The 17,468-nt window shown below is 38.8% G+C and overlaps 2 protein-coding genes across 2 annotated transcripts in view; one reads left to right on the top strand and one right to left on the bottom strand.

The window, feature by feature from the left end:
• PIGK (phosphatidylinositol glycan anchor biosynthesis class K) overlaps positions 1-6,221 on the bottom strand; it is a 136,065-nt gene extending 129,844 nt beyond the window's left edge. The window contains exon 1 of the mRNA XM_085511540.1: positions 6,101-6,221. The gene's annotated coding sequence lies outside the window, so the exon portion shown is untranslated. The remainder of the gene's footprint in view (positions 1-6,100) is intronic.
• The window catches only part of AK5 (adenylate kinase 5), a 76,274-nt gene that overhangs the window by 55,641 nt on the left and 3,165 nt on the right, over positions 1-17,468 (top strand). Inside the window, exons 9-13 of the mRNA XM_015870253.3 lie at positions 373-415; positions 1,177-1,221; positions 7,333-7,496; positions 8,476-8,592; positions 11,608-11,796. Of these exons, the coding sequence (XP_015725739.2) occupies positions 373-415; positions 1,177-1,221; positions 7,333-7,496; positions 8,476-8,592; positions 11,608-11,796 (558 nt within the window). The remainder of the gene's footprint in view (positions 1-372; positions 416-1,176; positions 1,222-7,332; positions 7,497-8,475; positions 8,593-11,607; positions 11,797-17,468) is intronic.

Raw genomic sequence — 17,468 nt, 5'->3', positions numbered from 1 at the left:
GTAGTTCACTTCTAGTGCAGCTCCAGTGTTGCCTTTCCATCACTTATAGCTTATCATGCCACACTTAAAAACCAATTCAACATGCACCTGGTCTGCTTACATGATAGACTGGAACTGCACAGCTGGAAACTGGAACACACTAAAGTGTTCCTTACAAAGAAATAAAACAGATGGAGTCAGTGAATCCCCATTTACCTCGGGTTTTCCAGGTTCACATTCTACACTCAAACACCATTCCTGCGACACTGTAAACCATCTGTCATCATGGATTAAGGCTCAGAGGTTAGACGTAGATATAAGTAAATAGAAGAAGAAATACAAACCACTCTGCAAGAAAAATCCATTTCAATTTTTTAATTGCTTAATTAACAGGAGGAGGATCAGTCAAGTTTTTCTGGTTATGAAAGCACGGGAGGTGAGTTCATTTACCTTTTAAACCTTTTAACAATAAATAACAAGAGATGTAGATACTTTTATGCAACATAACAACCAAAATTAAGTGAGGTAAATGAGTGTGTGTTGCAAGTAGTTAACTCAAAGACAAACTTCCATCAGACATCCCATGGTGCAGAACCACCCCCCTATTTTGGTATAAACAGGGTAGACAGAAACAAACTAAGAACCCAACAATTTAAGCAAAAGGTAGTGTTGTAGCACCAGAATTCTGGTAGGAAATAAAAAGATGCCTGGATTTCAATTGAGATTACTATTATTTAGCTGAATTTGAGATTCAGGGGAATTTTAGGCTATATCTCTGATATGCCAAATAACACCTGAATGGGTTGTGGACCAATTTCTGTACTATCCATGACCTAATTATATATTCAAAGAAAGATGCAATGGGTTGGGAAGCAAATTACTACATCAAGGTGCATGTGCTCATTTTTTTTTTTTAAATTTTTTTTTTTTTCAGTTTTTTTGTTTTGTTTTGAGGATGATTTCTATATGCAACATCTAGCTTTCAAGTAAAGGTTTTTTTGTGTTGTTTTTTAAATCATATCTTCAGTGACAGCAACAAGGGTGGGGATAAATGAGCAGGGTGAGCATTTCTTCTGCAACGCAGAGCAGAAAGCAAATCCAGTTTAAAAAAGAATAGATCACTTCGCTATGTGAAAAGTCAGCAAGACTGATATGAGTAGGTGTTTTCAATAGAATGACTTTTATTTTTTATCTTAGATTTTTCAGAAGAACTGAAGAAATCAAACATCTTTTTTATAGTCGGTAAGTAGAATTTTTTTCTTATTGTATTTAAAAATCCATGTGTTTTGTGTTTTTTTTTTTTAAAAAAGCATTGATTATAGGTATGTGATTTCTTCTAAAGATTAGCAGAAGCGTTTAGCTGAGTATTTACAGAGCAATTATAGAATCAGTAAGATTGGAATAGGCCTGTAAGGTCATCTAGTTCAACAGCCAACTCACCACCACCATGCCCACCAATGACACCTCCAAGCTCCCAGTTCCCTCAGCCAGTCCTCATAAGGCATTTCAAAGCCCCATTGCCCCTCTCTGGACATGCTCCAAGGCCTCAATGTCTATTTTTTGTAGTGAGGATCCCAGATCACAGCTGTGACTGACCATGCTAACAATCACACGTGAAGTTCAGAACAGAAGATAGGCTGAAGTGCAAACTAATTCAAAACAATCATAGTTCTTGTGCAGTGACAGCACTGCTGAGTGACCTCACGACAAAGCTGACTCACCAGCTTTAGTTAAGGTGTTATTAATAAATTCAATTGAAAAATAATAAAATCAGGTCTCTTTACCTCTTCATGAAACATCTTTTGTAAACATAGATTTCACTTGTGCATTTCCTTAGCATGCCATTACCTTGCACAATGCTTAGCATGCACTGAGGCTTTGCAGACTCAAGGACTACAATATACTTGTATTCTGGAAGTTCACAGAGGAAAGAACACCATATTAATGCTCAGTATTATACAGATGGGACTAATGTAAGCCACAGATACATGGAAGAACCTTTTTTTAAAAAAAAAACACAGTAAAACTAGAAGATTAACAAGTTTCACCTGAAAGCTTAGTACAAGTTACCTGGAGAGAAACATTGCTTCCTTTAAGATCAAGCAGAGTTCTTCAAACAAGAACAAAACTCCACTCTCTCATCAGAGCAACATGAAAAGTAGACTTGACCACAATGATCAATTCATGACTTTATCATACTTAGCTAACGCAGCACACAACAGCACATCCAGAAAATTGTCTTTCTTAACAGCATTAGTGGGTACATTATCTCTGCCCATCCTCTTACAGGAGTCCTGTAAGACACAGCCACATTTGGCTTTGGCTGAAGCTGAAACTTAAGTAGAACATTTCCAGGAATTTTACTTCATTTTGGATCAGAGGCAAACTCCCCACTAACTCTTTAACATAAAGTTTTAAGGTCAGGATAAATAAGACCAGCTTTCCAGCTGGCACTCTGAAGACATTATCCCCACCTACATATGCAGATACCAGCTGCCAACACTAGCTTCTGCATAGGGGTTGTGGGGAGGGAGAACAACAACAAAACACCATTTGTCCAAGATACATCATTGTCCAAAGACCTTGAACAACCTTATCTAACTTATCAGTTGAAGTCCCATCCAACCTAAATTATTCTATGATACTTGTAATAAAGTTCAGTTACACTTGAATTGCAACCATGGAATTATAGTCTTTCATAGTCTGGGGGTGATCGGGGCCTCAGAGCAAGTGTAAGGCTTGACTTCTTAAACCAAGACCTGCAGACTGCAGTGAAAAACTGAGAAGTGCTGCTCAGGCAGCTGTCATTTCTCCCTACCCACCGAGACCTCTTTTTCTGCCTTTGAACCATTCTCCGTGAAGCACTTCTGCAGCTGATAATTAAATTGGGAAAGGTGGACACCTAAGTCAGCAGTGCTGCCAGAAAGTTATTTATCCCAAGATCTTTTTATACAATTTCACAGGCAGCTGAATCAATATAATATGAAACAGAAACCTGCGCTAAGATGGTGTGCAGACCTTTAAATCTCAGCCTTGTCTATAGGAAGAACAACATGCAGAATGACATGTAATTTTAGGCTCTGTGAAGCACATGAGTTCTGAGTATTTACTCACTTTTCATATCAGAGAGAGATATAGAGGATTCCAAGGTTTATCTCACTGAGTGATGCCACCTGCCTAATTTCTGAATTTACAATTATTTTTTTTTAAAATAAGTTAATTAATGAGCTCTGAAGCAGTATGTGCAGTACACAGCAGTAATAACACATAGACAAGCATGCTAGCACTGAAGTACTGTTAGTAGTTGACCCTGTAAGTAAAGGCCAACAAGAAGTGGTTTGCAGTTTTGGAGTTAATAAAACACACCCTGAGAGCAAACTCAGTAATAACTTGCGTTTGACCATCACAATTATGCCTTTGGCTCAAGGGAGGCCTCAAGTCCCTCCCTGAAGCAGCTCACACATGCCTCACTATCCCATTGCCTTGCTGCTATGGAGGAAGCTCCAGCAGGAGTCTGCAGAGCTTATGGCTGTCACGCAGCCAACAGAGCTCCCCGACAGCACTAATACAGCTGTGACCCTGACCAGAAAAACTGAGAACTAGTGGAAGACCTCCATTACCTCATCAAGGTCTACCCAGGTCGCCCCAGCCCTGGCAACCTCAGGCCTCCATGTGGAACAGTTGGGTCACCATTGGTCATTAGCTCCCCATGATCAGGTGCTTACAGGAACTGTGCCCAAGCTTATCACAGCTCAAGTTCAAGCTTGCACACTAATTTCATATTTTACTATAGGTCACAGTACCTTCAGTTTCTCAGTATTTTCTACACTTTCCTTTTCTAACTTCATATCATATTAAAAAAAAAAATAAAAAAAATCAGGAAAGAACATGACTAACCCTGAATAGCAAGTTACTGTGAATCAGTCTGCCACAGGTTAACGCGAGCTTTGTCCGAAATAGAGGCAGGCAGAGTGAAAGACGACAGCATTCCAGAAAATCAATAGGGTTCACAAAGAGTCATATGCCTTCACAACAAAAATGTGGGCCTGTTTTCTGGACAGCCAAGCTATTGTGGAAACTTCACCACAAGTATTTTTATGTTTGAAAAACAGTGTAATAAGTTCTAGTGAAGGCTTCTTGTCTTTGCAATGGCTTTTGTTACACATACTACACAGCTGTTGTTCATTATAGATTCTCATAAATTAGACTGTTTTTCTCATATTTCTTAGAAACGCACATAGATTCAATAAAAAGACTTCCTGAAAGAATGAAGTACAATATTACAGGTTGATAAGCCTTGTAATTGCAGAGTTTGTTTGTTGTTGAAACTCCATATATAGCACTCCTTTAAGCACATACCCTGAGCAGTAAGAAAGTTCTAATTAGCAAGGAAATGTTCGTTACCATCCTTTCCCACATTGATAACTCTTCTGAAATAATGCTGCATTCCAACCTTCAGAAGGAATTAAAATGTTAACTAATACTTGGATTTCAGCTAGATAAATTAATGCTGGCATAAGCACTGAGCACACATTGATACCTCAGGAATGAGGAAATGCCCAGGGATATTCAATCTCTTTTTCAATCAGGGAAGAGTTGTGAGTTCCTTTGTCACTCACAAGTATGCAAAGTGGGTCACATACATTCGTCAAGCAATAGGATGCTTTGCTTCTCATCAAATGATGCAAAATTAAAAGTAGTGGCCATAAACATTATCACTTTCACCACATAGCTGTTATTTAATTACAACTTTTGTTCTTTAAAGGGCTCAGCACTTTAATTTCAGCTTTGCTGGAATTTTTCTATGAAAATAAATACGGGCAACTTGAATGTTTTGGCAGAATAGTAATGCTTATTTTGGCGTATGTCCTGCATTTTCAATAGCATTCTATTTTAAAATACTAGGAAGACAAAGGTATTACAGAAATGTACTAGCTTTTATAAGTATTTATCTTCAAGCTAAATAACCTAAAATTGCTCTCATATTGTCATTTCTGCAAGAGATCGAGATTTAGTATGTGAAGAGACACTGAAGAGAAGTTGCATTAAAAGAAGAATAAAGTCATTTTTATAGGGTTTTTTTTTTTTAAGCTTAATCCTGGATATACACCAAATAGGTAGCATGAACCTACAGCTCTGCTAGTCAATTAAAGCCAGAAGACAGAATATGTAATCAAGCACACGTGCACACACAAACTTACCAATCTGAAAACAAAAAAGACCAGAAATAATTTATCATTACAAACACTTACAGGTGATTTGCCCGTTATGACTGCATATTAGCAGCTAGTTTTACAAAGACCTTATTCTCCTCCAATGACTGCTTTTACAAAGGAAAAGTTTGTTTCATCTTGAAGCAACAGAAAAACAACATATAACCTACACTGAGAAGAAAATAACTGTGACACAGACACTTCTAGATAAAATCGTAGTGCAAGTGTGAATCTCACGCCGCAAGTTGATAATTATGTTTGCAAATGTGAAGTAGCAGACTGCAACTTACTCTAGACAAAACTGTTCCTTCCTAACTTACTACCTTATAACCCAAATTTTATTCTCAGCTACACTACTGTAAGAACTCTGAAGATTATGTTCTCAGTGCAATTATTCCTTAAATTGAACACCAAAGTTAAAACTTCCTGATCAGTATGAGATGATGCCAAATTCAGTACATGGTGGAAGTGTTATTCCTATGTTTGTTCACATTAAGATGAACAAAAAGGAAAATCACATTGCTCAACACTGCATGTTTTCTAGCATCTTAAATGCACACAATGGATCCAGGTAACCACAGTTCTGAGTCTTGAAACACATACTAGTCATACACTTTAAAAAAAACCACAACCGTTTAGTAAAGCACACTTGTACCTTTTGTTTTGTTCTTCAGTCTTGGCTCTACTTCTTAATTTTGAGCACTGTCTACCTGCAAGGGTATAATTACCTCCTACTACAGCAGTTCTTCTGAATAGATCCAACAAAGATCATAAAAGCACTCCCAATTGCTACACACCCAGATAATTTCTCGCCACAATCTCTCTTTTCTGATGCGAATTTAGTCTCCATACTTCCCCCCAACTCTGGGCACCAACATGGCCCCTCTGCTCCCCCCACAAGTACTCACCTCAGCTCATCCAGCAGCTCTGGAAATCACCACCACAGGAGCAGAATCCATGAGAAATATCCTCCATTTTATCGAACTCTCCAGCAGGAGTGGGGCAGCTATGGCTGCTCAGCAGGCAGCTAAGGAACGTGCTGAGGGGGGAGGAGCAGCCACCCCCTGCAAGGAAATGGGATGGGGCAGTACTAGCACATAGGGCACGAGGTATCCACCATCTCTGAGCAGCCCCCAGAATGGGCACGTGCAGAGAGGCAGTGTTTGAGGACTCGGTGCAGTGGCAGCTGGCTTGATGAAGGACACAGATGTATCTACGGAGTTATTTCTTTCAGCAGCACCTACCCAGCTCATATTTGCTGTCACCTGTGGGCCTCTGGGTGGGGGGGAAGGGAGCCCAGTGCACAGCTGTGGTGAGCAGCAGGCACCCTCTGTTCAGCCAGGGGAAAAATCACCTTAGCAGCCTCACCCGAGTCATGGAATCTGCTCGGACTCAAGGTGGTTTTCCAGCTCCCGGCTAAATACAATGAGAGTGAGGGGTGACAAGGTGCCATGCAGAGCACTGGGCCCGCACAGCACCCTGCAGTGTGTGCACAGAGTAAGTCAGATCTGCAACTGCAGGAGCAGTAGGACTAGGCCTCCACCTGCATTCAGCTGGTGTACCAGCACCTGTGGGAGCCATCTGGCTAGAGGTAAAGGTGGCCAGCACAGGGAAGCCTTGCTCTTTTATATGCCATAGTGCAAACAGGTTTGGTTGCTGCACTTCCATATGTGTGCCCTGTAACACAGACAGGTGTCGACATCTCTGCTTATATCTTTCCATTCCACAAGCGGGGGCAAAATATTTCCCTTGCAAGAATTTCACTGTGTTTTGCAACACTAGCAAGATCAGTTTGCTAATGTTTGTTGTAATAAGCAAGCCTGAATGTGTACTGAATCAAATACACTCCCCTGCTCTGTGTTTAATGGTTTTCAGTGACATGGTAATTGTGTTTTAGTAACAAGTTCTCTTCTGCAAAACATTTCCTTGTTTTGACTCCTTGATTTCAGCACACTTGAGTCAACATTGTGGGTATTAGAGGGGAAATACACGACTTGTCCCTATGTCTCTGTGCTTTTAAAATAATAATAATAAAGGAAAGTAGGCAGTTATCAATTTCGTTCAATTTTCTTAGCTGCTATAATTTGAGAAAAGGAAGATATTTATTCCTTTGTAATTCTTGATGTTCTTCCTCACAAAGGTGGCCCTGGGTCTGGCAAAAGCAGCCAGTGTGAACAGTTAGCCAAGAAATATGGATTTACTCATCTTTCCACTGCTGACCTCCTCCAAAATGAGTTATCAACACTATCAGAGAGAAGTAAATTTATCAAAGACATCGTGGAATGTGGTGAACCTGTGCCTGGAGTAAGATACAATTTTATGTGGGGTCCTAACAGTTTACAGTAGTATGTAGATTGTCTAGAAGGGTGGAAATAAGAGAATAAGAGATGATTCCTACTAAAGGAAAAGGAATCTTCAACTTGAGAGAGAATCTTCCTTGTTGCCAGATACGTGACACTTGTTTCCTTCTTCTGTGCCAGGAGCAATTTACATTTGAGTTCCATACACGACATAAATGAATCATGAAGTACAGTGAGACAGATGCTGTGCTATGCATTGCAAAATGTAGGAATAAGTACAGGAAACAGAAACTTTATGAACATTTTATAGCTTCGCATTTCAGATTCAGAGCTGGTCCTACTAGCAGCTATTCTAATTTACAATACCTGCAGTGGTTCCCTGCAGAGCTGGCTGACATCCCAGAGCAGCTGGACTGCGGTTTAGTGGAGACCATGAAGACGGTGTTGTTCTCAGCTGGACTTGACTTTTATATGGCAGGTCTGCAGCCTGAACTCTTGATGGGTCTTCAACAAGTGCAGTTAGATTGTGGAGTGTGTTTACTAATGAAAGGGAAGTGCTGCTCAGGGGAAACTAAAAGCTATGCTGAGGCTTGATTTTGATTGCTTTGCTCCTCAGTGTGATTGATCAGATGGGGTCTCTTAACACTTTCCATGTAATATAATTATAACAATGACATAGCAAATGCAATTAAATTAGAAAATGTAGCAGAGCCAGCAAAGTTTTGCAGATACTAAAATTAATTTTGAAACTTCAAAATATCCCCAGCTATTTAGAGGATACTTTGGAAGCTTAAGGATAGGTTGCAGTGCTAGGATTGCAAAACATGTGCAGGTACCAAAGAAAAACACCTGCAATCACAGGATGTGGTTTTAGCAAGCCAGATCAGGGTGATTCTCGAGGCCATAAGTCAGTGTAGCAAATAAAGATACCAGCTATTCTTATTAATCAATTAATCAAGTAACTCCGTTTCTTTCCTATGCAGGGTATTGTCTTAGAGCTACTGAAAGAAGCCATGATCACCAGTTTAGGAGACACAAAAGGATTTCTGATTGATGGTTATCCCCGTGAGTTGAAAGAAGCAGAAGAGTTTGAGAGCAAGGTGAATGTGCAGTCGTAGTTCTGTTAATACTCCTGTTAAGTTAAGATACAATTATACTTCAGGTGCTGCTTGGGAAGCCACCTTCAATTGATTGCAATGGGGACTTGTAAAGAGCCAATCTAACAAAGAATAGTTTTGATGCTGATCACATCACCAACACGGTGCCTAGGGCTTTTGAACTTGCCTATGGAAGTAAAGGCTAATTTCAAGTGATGTAATAAAAACAAAGAGCAAATGCCATGTAGTGGAAATTATGATTTTTAACATCTGTCTTCTACTTCTACTGGACTGGGGCTACTCTTCTTGTGAAAGGCACATGAGGGTCTGTGTCACCACAGCTAATTTCTCACTATTGAGTGACCTCTGCTAAAGCTTCTGCCACTTGGAATCAGCAAACACTGATAAAGTTCTCGTGATGAGTAACAGGCAACAGTCATAGAAAGAGTGTTTTGCAAGTGGCTGTGTGGCAGTTCAGAGAGTTATTGATTTCCTTGGTATGTACAAAGACTTAGAAATCTCAGCTGTCCATTTCTAAATCTGCAGAAAATACTCTATACAAACTTCCTGAATGAATCATCTATTTTCTTCTCAAAAATATCTGCTTTATTGAGCTGATTACCAGTTCCAGTAGACACTGGGACATAGCAAAATATCTCATAGTCCTAAGCCTTCTTTGATATTTTCAGTAAAACACAAAGAACCCAAAGTTTATTGTTGAATGTGCTGTCATACCTGCAGTGAAGCAGTGCATTCACTTCAGCCTTTACAAGCTAAATTTGCCTGCTCAGAAAGTCTATGATGTTTTTTAAAATGAGTCATTATTGAGATAATGCTGTGCAGTTCTTTCTGAAGAGTGGTCAGAAACTCTTCCTACACTGCAATTGAATGACATTAGTTGGAGCATAAGGCTTTATATATTAATGGTGTCAAAGTGCATATGAATAATGCTGCATATCTGCATGATGTATGAAAAGCATTTTAATTGTTAACAAAGAGATATTCTGTTTAGAAGACTTTGGAAATAGTGCTTCTACTTAAAAGCTTGACAGCTGTAATTAGAATTATCTACATAGAAAGAGCTTATTCTCTCATAAGTTCTGCCCAGTGCCTTTCTAAGAAATAGATGATTTTGTTTTACTATCCATAATTCTAGATAAGCAAAAGTTTGCAATCCTTTGATTTCTCCTCAATTTTTCTATTATATGTGAGAAGTAGAAAACAGTATTAAAATACAAGTTCCACATTTCCAGGTCAAGTAGCTTCTTTAAGAAAAAAAAAAGAAAGCGATAAAAATAGCTATTAATTTGATAGGGCCATTACTTCTACCCTGTGCAGTTTCTAACACTTGAGAATGACGTTTCTGTAATGTGTTGAAATCAAGAGAATACGAGTATTGAAACCTTTATGAGAACCACATAGGTTTTGCAATAGCAAATCAGTCAAACAAGATACTATTGTTCCTCATTTATACCATTATAAATTAGACAAGATTGTGGAACTCCTTATGAGGAGTCGGGGGGGAATAAATTTCCACCAATTAGACAGAAGAGCATTTGTTGAAATCACTGATCAAGTCCACATCTCTTTTTAACTTCCCAATTCCAATCTCTGCACTGCTAAAACTGCCTTGCTCACTTTTTAAATCCCCAAACCCAACAGTGCAGCTAATGCTAATGGAATTAATGTTCTCTGAGCTGTGTGGAAAAAAAAAAAAAATGCTTGGAAAAAAGCCTGTCATTGAACTGTCCAAAATAATCCCTTCGATTCAGCTGCCTCTTAGAAAGACATTATGGTAGTAAAAGGTCAGCACAATCCAGCTATCCCCAGTTAAATTCTAACATATTTACCTATATAATATTTATTCTTCTATGAAATGCAAACTAGGGCAGTGACAATGATTTCCGTGCATCAGTAATTGAGATTTACTTTGCTGTAACCATGGAAAAACCATGAATTTCTAATTGTCATTAGTGGGAAGAACAGCCATTTTTTCTAACTACTTCTGTATCAGTTTTTCTTAATAAGATGTTTTCCAATCCCTGCTGGAAGGAGTGAGAAAAAGCCTGAGAGCATAATTGAAGTCTTCAGTACATAACTGCACAGAAGAATTATTACGTGACTTATCTCCAATCCTAGAACACCTTTGTTTTACTTGTTAGAGTGGAGTTTATCGCTGTACACTCAGGCCAACAGTTGTTGCTCAGATAAAACCTTGTGTCAGACAGAGCTGTGCCTGAGCAGGGCATGTCAGAGTGTACTGCAAGATTTATTCTAAATGATATCCATATTTTTCATCAGCTTAGAGAAAGAATGATAGAGATTTGTGTTCAGAGCTTTTGGCTGTCTCCTAAAATATTATCAGAAATGTATTGTTCTTTCCTGCAAGTTATTTTTCATCCATGAAGTACTGAAGTATATGCTATCAAATGTAGATAGAGACAGTTAGTTACTAGCTTTGCCAAGGCCTGAGAATAAAAATAAATGAATCTTTACTTATGTTGTTTATGTAGAAAAAGGCAGACTTTCTTTCCAGATGAGTCTGACAGTAGCCATAAAACGCTAAGTGGTGGGCTTCTCATTGAGTTTGGAAATGATTCAGCAATTTGAAAATGCAAAGCAAGATATCAAATCCCAATACAACCATACGAATCAAATACAGTCAGAATACCCTGAGTTGGAAGGGACTCTTAAAGATCACGGAGTCCAACTCCTGACCATGAGTCAAACAATTGCAAATAATGAACATACTGATGAGCTTCAAGACAAGCAGCTAGAATTTTCAGATCATATCTCTTTTTCTGTGCATGCGTACAGCCCAATCAAGTATTGATCCTGAGAACTAAGATCTTTAAATGCTGCTACAATAATTGGTGTTAATAAGCATTATTTCTGCCTTCACTAATAAGTAGTTTAGTAATAATTTTCTTGAAGTCTCTTTTGGTAGAATTTCCAAATAAAATAGGTTTTGCCAGACCACTGGTTTGAATACTTATGGTTTTTTTTCTTTGTTTCTAGATTGGGGAACCAAAACTCGTGTTCTGTCTGGACTGCTCTGCAGAAACCATGAATAGTCGCTTTTCGATGAGAAATCAGACCAGTCAGCAGTTTGATAGTGCTGAAACCATCAAGGAAAGAATTGAAGACTATTGCCAAGCAGCACAGCCTCTGGCTGCATACTATGAGAGAAAAACACAGCTATGCAAGGTAAATTGATTGAAACTCTGAATTAATTATTAATTATTGCTTCTGCCTTCCATTGTAATAAGCAATATTCAGGAAACACTGGCACACCACTTATGAACTGTGTAAGTTTTTGCACTTTGATCTCACCTTCCACCTCCATGGCTCGTTTGCAATTTCTGCAAACTTCTGAGTTCCGTGGTACAACTTGAAAGAATAAAAACACGGCTTTATCCTGAATCCGACGATGCATCCTGAATCACTGCCTCATCTGTACAGAATCTCTTACTTAATGTTAATGCTGAAAGCTTTTCTTTAGGTATTAGGATTTGTTTCTCTATAAAGGCTTTCGTGATTAGGTTGCAAGATTATGTTAATCTAAAGTCCCTCAGTTACATTTACACAACTGACAGTGTATATCCTGAAGTAAAACAGAACCGCACACAAGAAATACCTTTCAGCTGGAATAAATGACGTAGTTATATTAATTTCAGTTAATTACTTCAGTTTATTCTGCTGAGAATGTTATATTTAAGGCATTTTTATATTCTCTAATCAATACTTTGCAGAGGAGCAAGAAAGCTTACGTCAGTGCAATTAACTGATGGATATGTTGGCACATCTGTAATCTCATTTATATGGGAAGTCTACATTTATTTTTATATATTTCCCTTCTCTATCACAGTAAACTGTCCCTTATGATCAACTGGAGAAAACTCGTTCTGCTGATTCTTCTTGTCCTGAAATGTGTAGCAGCCAAAAATACTTTTTGAAATATTATGGAAGTTTTTTTCCAGAGGATGTAGCAAATCTGCAAATCACCAATCCCAATCCCAACCCATACTTCTGCCGTATGTTCCTTCTTTATGCAATCTATGCAATCACAAAACATGCAGTCTTTTAAGTTCATAGCTCACTAGTTCCTCAAGGGACTTGTCTAGTCTATGGGTCAGAACTGGATGTGTGCTTTGTACTTTTACCATTACTTTTGTGGGGAGTGACATCATGTGTTTGCATGTCAAAAAGTAATTATGCTTTGCCTGAACAGTGCATACCCTGTTTTCTCTTACAGTGTCTGCACACTGTCTGTAGCTCCTTCTGATGAATGTAGGTGTTAGCATACTTCCATCTTCTGAGTGGAACCGTTGGGTATGAAAGCTCTGTCAAAATGAAAGCTCTGTCAAATCAGCTTTATAAACACCACTATGTAATATGTCCTTTTAAGGTTGAAAAATGTGTTCTATTTTCTTGAACACAGATACTCCATATAGAAATGTCCACCTCATTCCTTTTTACTAATCTGAAAAATACACATCTGCTATGAAAGATGTGCATCCATTTTAAATGTAAGGAGAGAGACCTCCCCCACACACCAAAGCCTTATGATGTGTACAAGTTCAGCTATTTATCAGCACTTGGAGAACACTGCAAAAATACTCAGCAAAAGTCAGCTTCTAAAATGAGTCCTCCCAGATTATTCTTGTCACCCTCAGACAGAATCATGTAGATGCCAGCAGCTCTGGTATGTGTGCAGCAAGGAGTGGAAGTCAGTGTAGCTTACATACAAGACACATGTAACACTTTATTGTTTATGGGAAAAGGATGTGATTTTTTTTAACCAAGTGTAAGTGATCTTAGACTAGATATAAGAAAGTTTTCTACAATTAGGGTGGTGAGGCATTGGAACTGATTTCCCAGATATGATGGAAGCCCTGTCCTTGGAGACATTCGGCCCAGGCTCACTGCACCTGATCAAGCTGCAGATATCCCTGCTCACTGCAGAGGAGTTGGTCTAGATGGACTTTAGAGATCCCATCCAACTCAAATGATTCTATGATTTTATGATTCTGTGTTGAACAGTTGTGGGAATCCATTCTGCAGTTTAATTTCCACATATAGTCAAAGTCAAGGAGTAGGTACAAGCACTTACTCACACTGTGCAGCTGACTTCATTAACTATTCTGGTTCAGATACTCCTCACCATGGGTGTATTGTTAGAATAAATAAAAAAATAATAATAAAAAGAATTCAATTTTGTAAATGCACCAAATATTGTGAAACAAAGCAATTTTCTTCTTGAAGGAATGTCTGTATAAGAAATCCTGCATGATAATTTTTGTGGATAAGAGATCCCAGATAGTTTACTCATACAGTCTGACTTGGTCAGTCACACAACTCAAACACTGTGTGTGGTGTAATTACATCCTTCCACTGCCCTGCCTTTGTGGAGGGCCTATGTGAGCTGTGTGTCCCTGGTGATTTCAGTCAGGGTCTTTCTTAGGAAGGAAAGACTTGAGTGGATGCTGAGATTTTTAGAGGAATCTTAAGAACCTAAATCCCACCTGACTACCATTGAAATTCAGCATCAGCCTTTTTTAGCCACCTCACTGCAACGTGTGACGAAGCACAGTAATAATTCTAAATGGTGTTCTTTTGTTAGAATTGTTAAATAGATTGAATTAACAAGAAAATTGCTCTGGCGTATTGGTATGATTTGATTGCTCCATTTGAAGTGTATTTAGAGTTGGGCAGTTTTCCATGGATTGGTGGTAGGTGGCACAACGGTGGTATGTGTTTAACTTGTCCAATCCAGCCTAGAAGTTTTCAGTCCTGAAACAGGCAGGAAATTAAATATGCAAATGTAAAATTCAGACCTGGGCATAAGGCCAGTAAAGGGTTTGACATGGAAATTAAAGGCTTGATATGCACTCAGTGGAGAAACTGGTTTGTTGTGCCACATCAAGGTGTGCTTGAGACCACGCTGTCAAATTAGCTTGCTCATTCTTAGCAGGCAAAATAGCCTTACGCATGAGTGGCAGGAACCTCCTCAACCCAGTGGAGACAGAAAAATTCAGGTCTGGCTGAGCTTTGTCTGCAGTCTGCTGTCTCTTCGCTCTATTTACTTGGAAAAGACAAAGGTATGTGGTTGCAACAGCATTTTCATTTTAAGCAATGAGAATTTTATGACATTCTCTAAACCCAGAGTTATTGTGCGTTGATGCACAATAAATAACTAATCTGATACATGGGAATGGAGCATTTTTCCATTCTGCTGATCTCTGAACAAGAACGGTGACACGACAAAGCTACCACAAGATCAGAACTGTTTCAAATTTCCCTTTTACCAAGATTACCTGTCAGTGTTTCTACACAGCAGCGCAAGTACAAGATATGCACCTTTGTATGCAGATGAAATACCTGTGAACCTGACAGGAATAAACACTGGTGGGTCTTCCAGCCGCTCATCGCAGACCTGCAGTCTGAATCAGGATGTACTTACAAGGAAAGGGGGGAACTGACAAAATAAAGGGCAAAGAATGACAGTGTCCTCTGCACCCTTTTCTGCTGAGGCATCAAGATTCTAAATCACCTTCTGGAAGGCAAAGCAGTTGTGACTATGAGTTAGGATATTTCCAATTAATTTAAAAACTAATCACGTTTAGGAGATATAGCTTAGTTTTTCATAATTGCTTTAATGGTCAGTTACAGAACATCCACCTGCTGCTAATGACACGTAGATGCTTTTTCACAAGAAGCTTGCTGGGAATCGAAGTGCTGAAAGTGCTGCTCACAAAAACAACAGTTGCAAGCTACCCAATTCTGTGGGAAGCAGATGTTTCAGATGAATGAACTGTATTATGACAGCTGTAGTAAGCAGGTAGATATTGTTGTTTTAAAGTTTATTTCTCAGCAACTTCAAAGGCAGCTGGACAGAAAAGTGTGTTTGAAAATTTAGTAGGCATGTACTTCTGCTTTCACATGCCTAGATTTAAATATCTTTGAATGTATAGCACTCTGTCAATTGAGAAGAAAGGAAATAAGATGATTGCTTTTAATGTTTGACTCATACTTCAAAGCTTTTTTCAAGTGACAGTAGGTAGGAGGGTAATAAGTAATACAGGAGAGTGATGCTTTGCTAGTCAAGCAAGACAAGACTGATCCTATGTACCTAACATCAGAATAGGTGTCTTAGATACAAGTTCCCAATTCAAGCAGTCATCTGAGGAAAAGAAATATTACTGTAAGAAATAAGCCTTTTTCTTCTTTTTCTCCTTTTCTTCTTCCTTGTGATGTTGTTACGGTGTTGGGTTTTTGCTCTTCCTAAAATGAGGTGAATTTTCATACTGGTTAAGTAGAAACCATTCGATTCCTGTCACAAACATTTCGTAACCCTTATGAAACAAACACAGCTGTAAGCAGATGGCCACACTGAATCAGCCAGCACCCACCACCTCATCATCTTCCATTTTCTGAACCTTCTCATGCTAATGTCTCCTATTAGAAGTTCCTGTAGGAAGGGGCAAATGTGAAAATTTCCCTTTAGAGAAGGGTGGATCAATGGTCATAGTGACAGTAGATATTTAATTTAGTTCCATCTTTGAAGGGTTGCCAAAGTCATTAACCCTAACAGATAAATACTTGAGGAACAAAAATAATATGCATTTGTCACTCCCCTTGATGGTTCGACCCATTAGATGAGAAATCAGTATGGAAAAGTACATCAGAAACATCACTAGTAGAGTTATTGATAATAGACAGAGGTAAGTTCACCCCAAACACGAATCAGGGCAGCAACATGTCTCCCCTGGATTTCTTACTTAATGACAAAGATAAAAAAGTTAGCAACAACACAGCTGACCTGAACTAACTGCAACAAGAAGCTTCTAACCACTGAGTTTATTCTAGACTTGGTCTGACTTTGTGACAACCACAGTCCTCAGGCAGTTTCTTCTCAGTAGCAGTATATGTGTAGGGTTCTAGACTCCCAAACCTACAGTAAGTGGAGATTTAATGGCAGTAAATGTAAGAAGCTGATTTTAATCCTAGAACGAGCAACACTGTATTATGAAGATGATTGTTTCAATCATTTCATATAAGCACATTACATTGTTAGATATCAGAAGTTATCTAGAGCCATATTGACATTTCAGAACAAGAAGCACTATATAAAACTGTGTAGATCTTGCTTTTAACATAAGAACATGGCCTTGACCAACTTCGAAAACAGTCCTAGTTCATGAGTTGTCTTATAATCTGAAGAATACAGTTTTCTCCCCTGGAGCTGCAGAGTGCTGCTGATGCTGTACTGGCTGTGAAGTAGCATCACATTAGGTTACTTTTGTGCTACAACGTTACATTAGCTTTATGAATTGGACCTTTGTTATTTGGGAGGCCATCACAGGAAGCACCGGGCTGTCATTTGTCAAACTTGTCCATATTCTACTGTGACTGTCAGGAAGGCAGAATTTCAGTCAGTCATAAGAGGGCAGCAATTTCCAAGCTCATAAACCTGATTCTTCCCCACAGCTGCTTAGACCTAGACCTGAGTATCAATCCCAGATCTAGAAAAGGGCACTGAGACACCTGTGGCAATGCAGCTGCACTGATGAGGCTGAATTGGTTATCTAATTCAGCTGCATTTACAGAATAAAGATCAAAAAAGAATCCAACATATTAAGAGAGGAAAGGATTCATCAAATACGCATACATTTATATACATAAATGTAAAAGTACATAGAAATTGTATGTATACATGTAAATGAGAGTATTTGATAATCTATATAAGCTTAGATATATAGAAGCAAAGTATCACATTTAGTACTAAACACTTTTCTGTTTTTTCCTTCACTATTTGAGCTGTTTAGGAGAAGGAGCCACCAACTGCTCACAACAGGCTGGCACGCACCCTGCAGCTC

This window comes from Coturnix japonica, chromosome 11 (assembly GCF_054131305.1).
Source record: "Coturnix japonica strain WE chromosome 11, WE-NBRP24, whole genome shotgun sequence".
In the NCBI taxonomy this organism is placed as follows: domain Eukaryota; kingdom Metazoa; phylum Chordata; class Aves; order Galliformes; family Phasianidae; genus Coturnix; species Coturnix japonica.
This window is presented reverse-complemented; position numbering and strand designations above follow the sequence as displayed.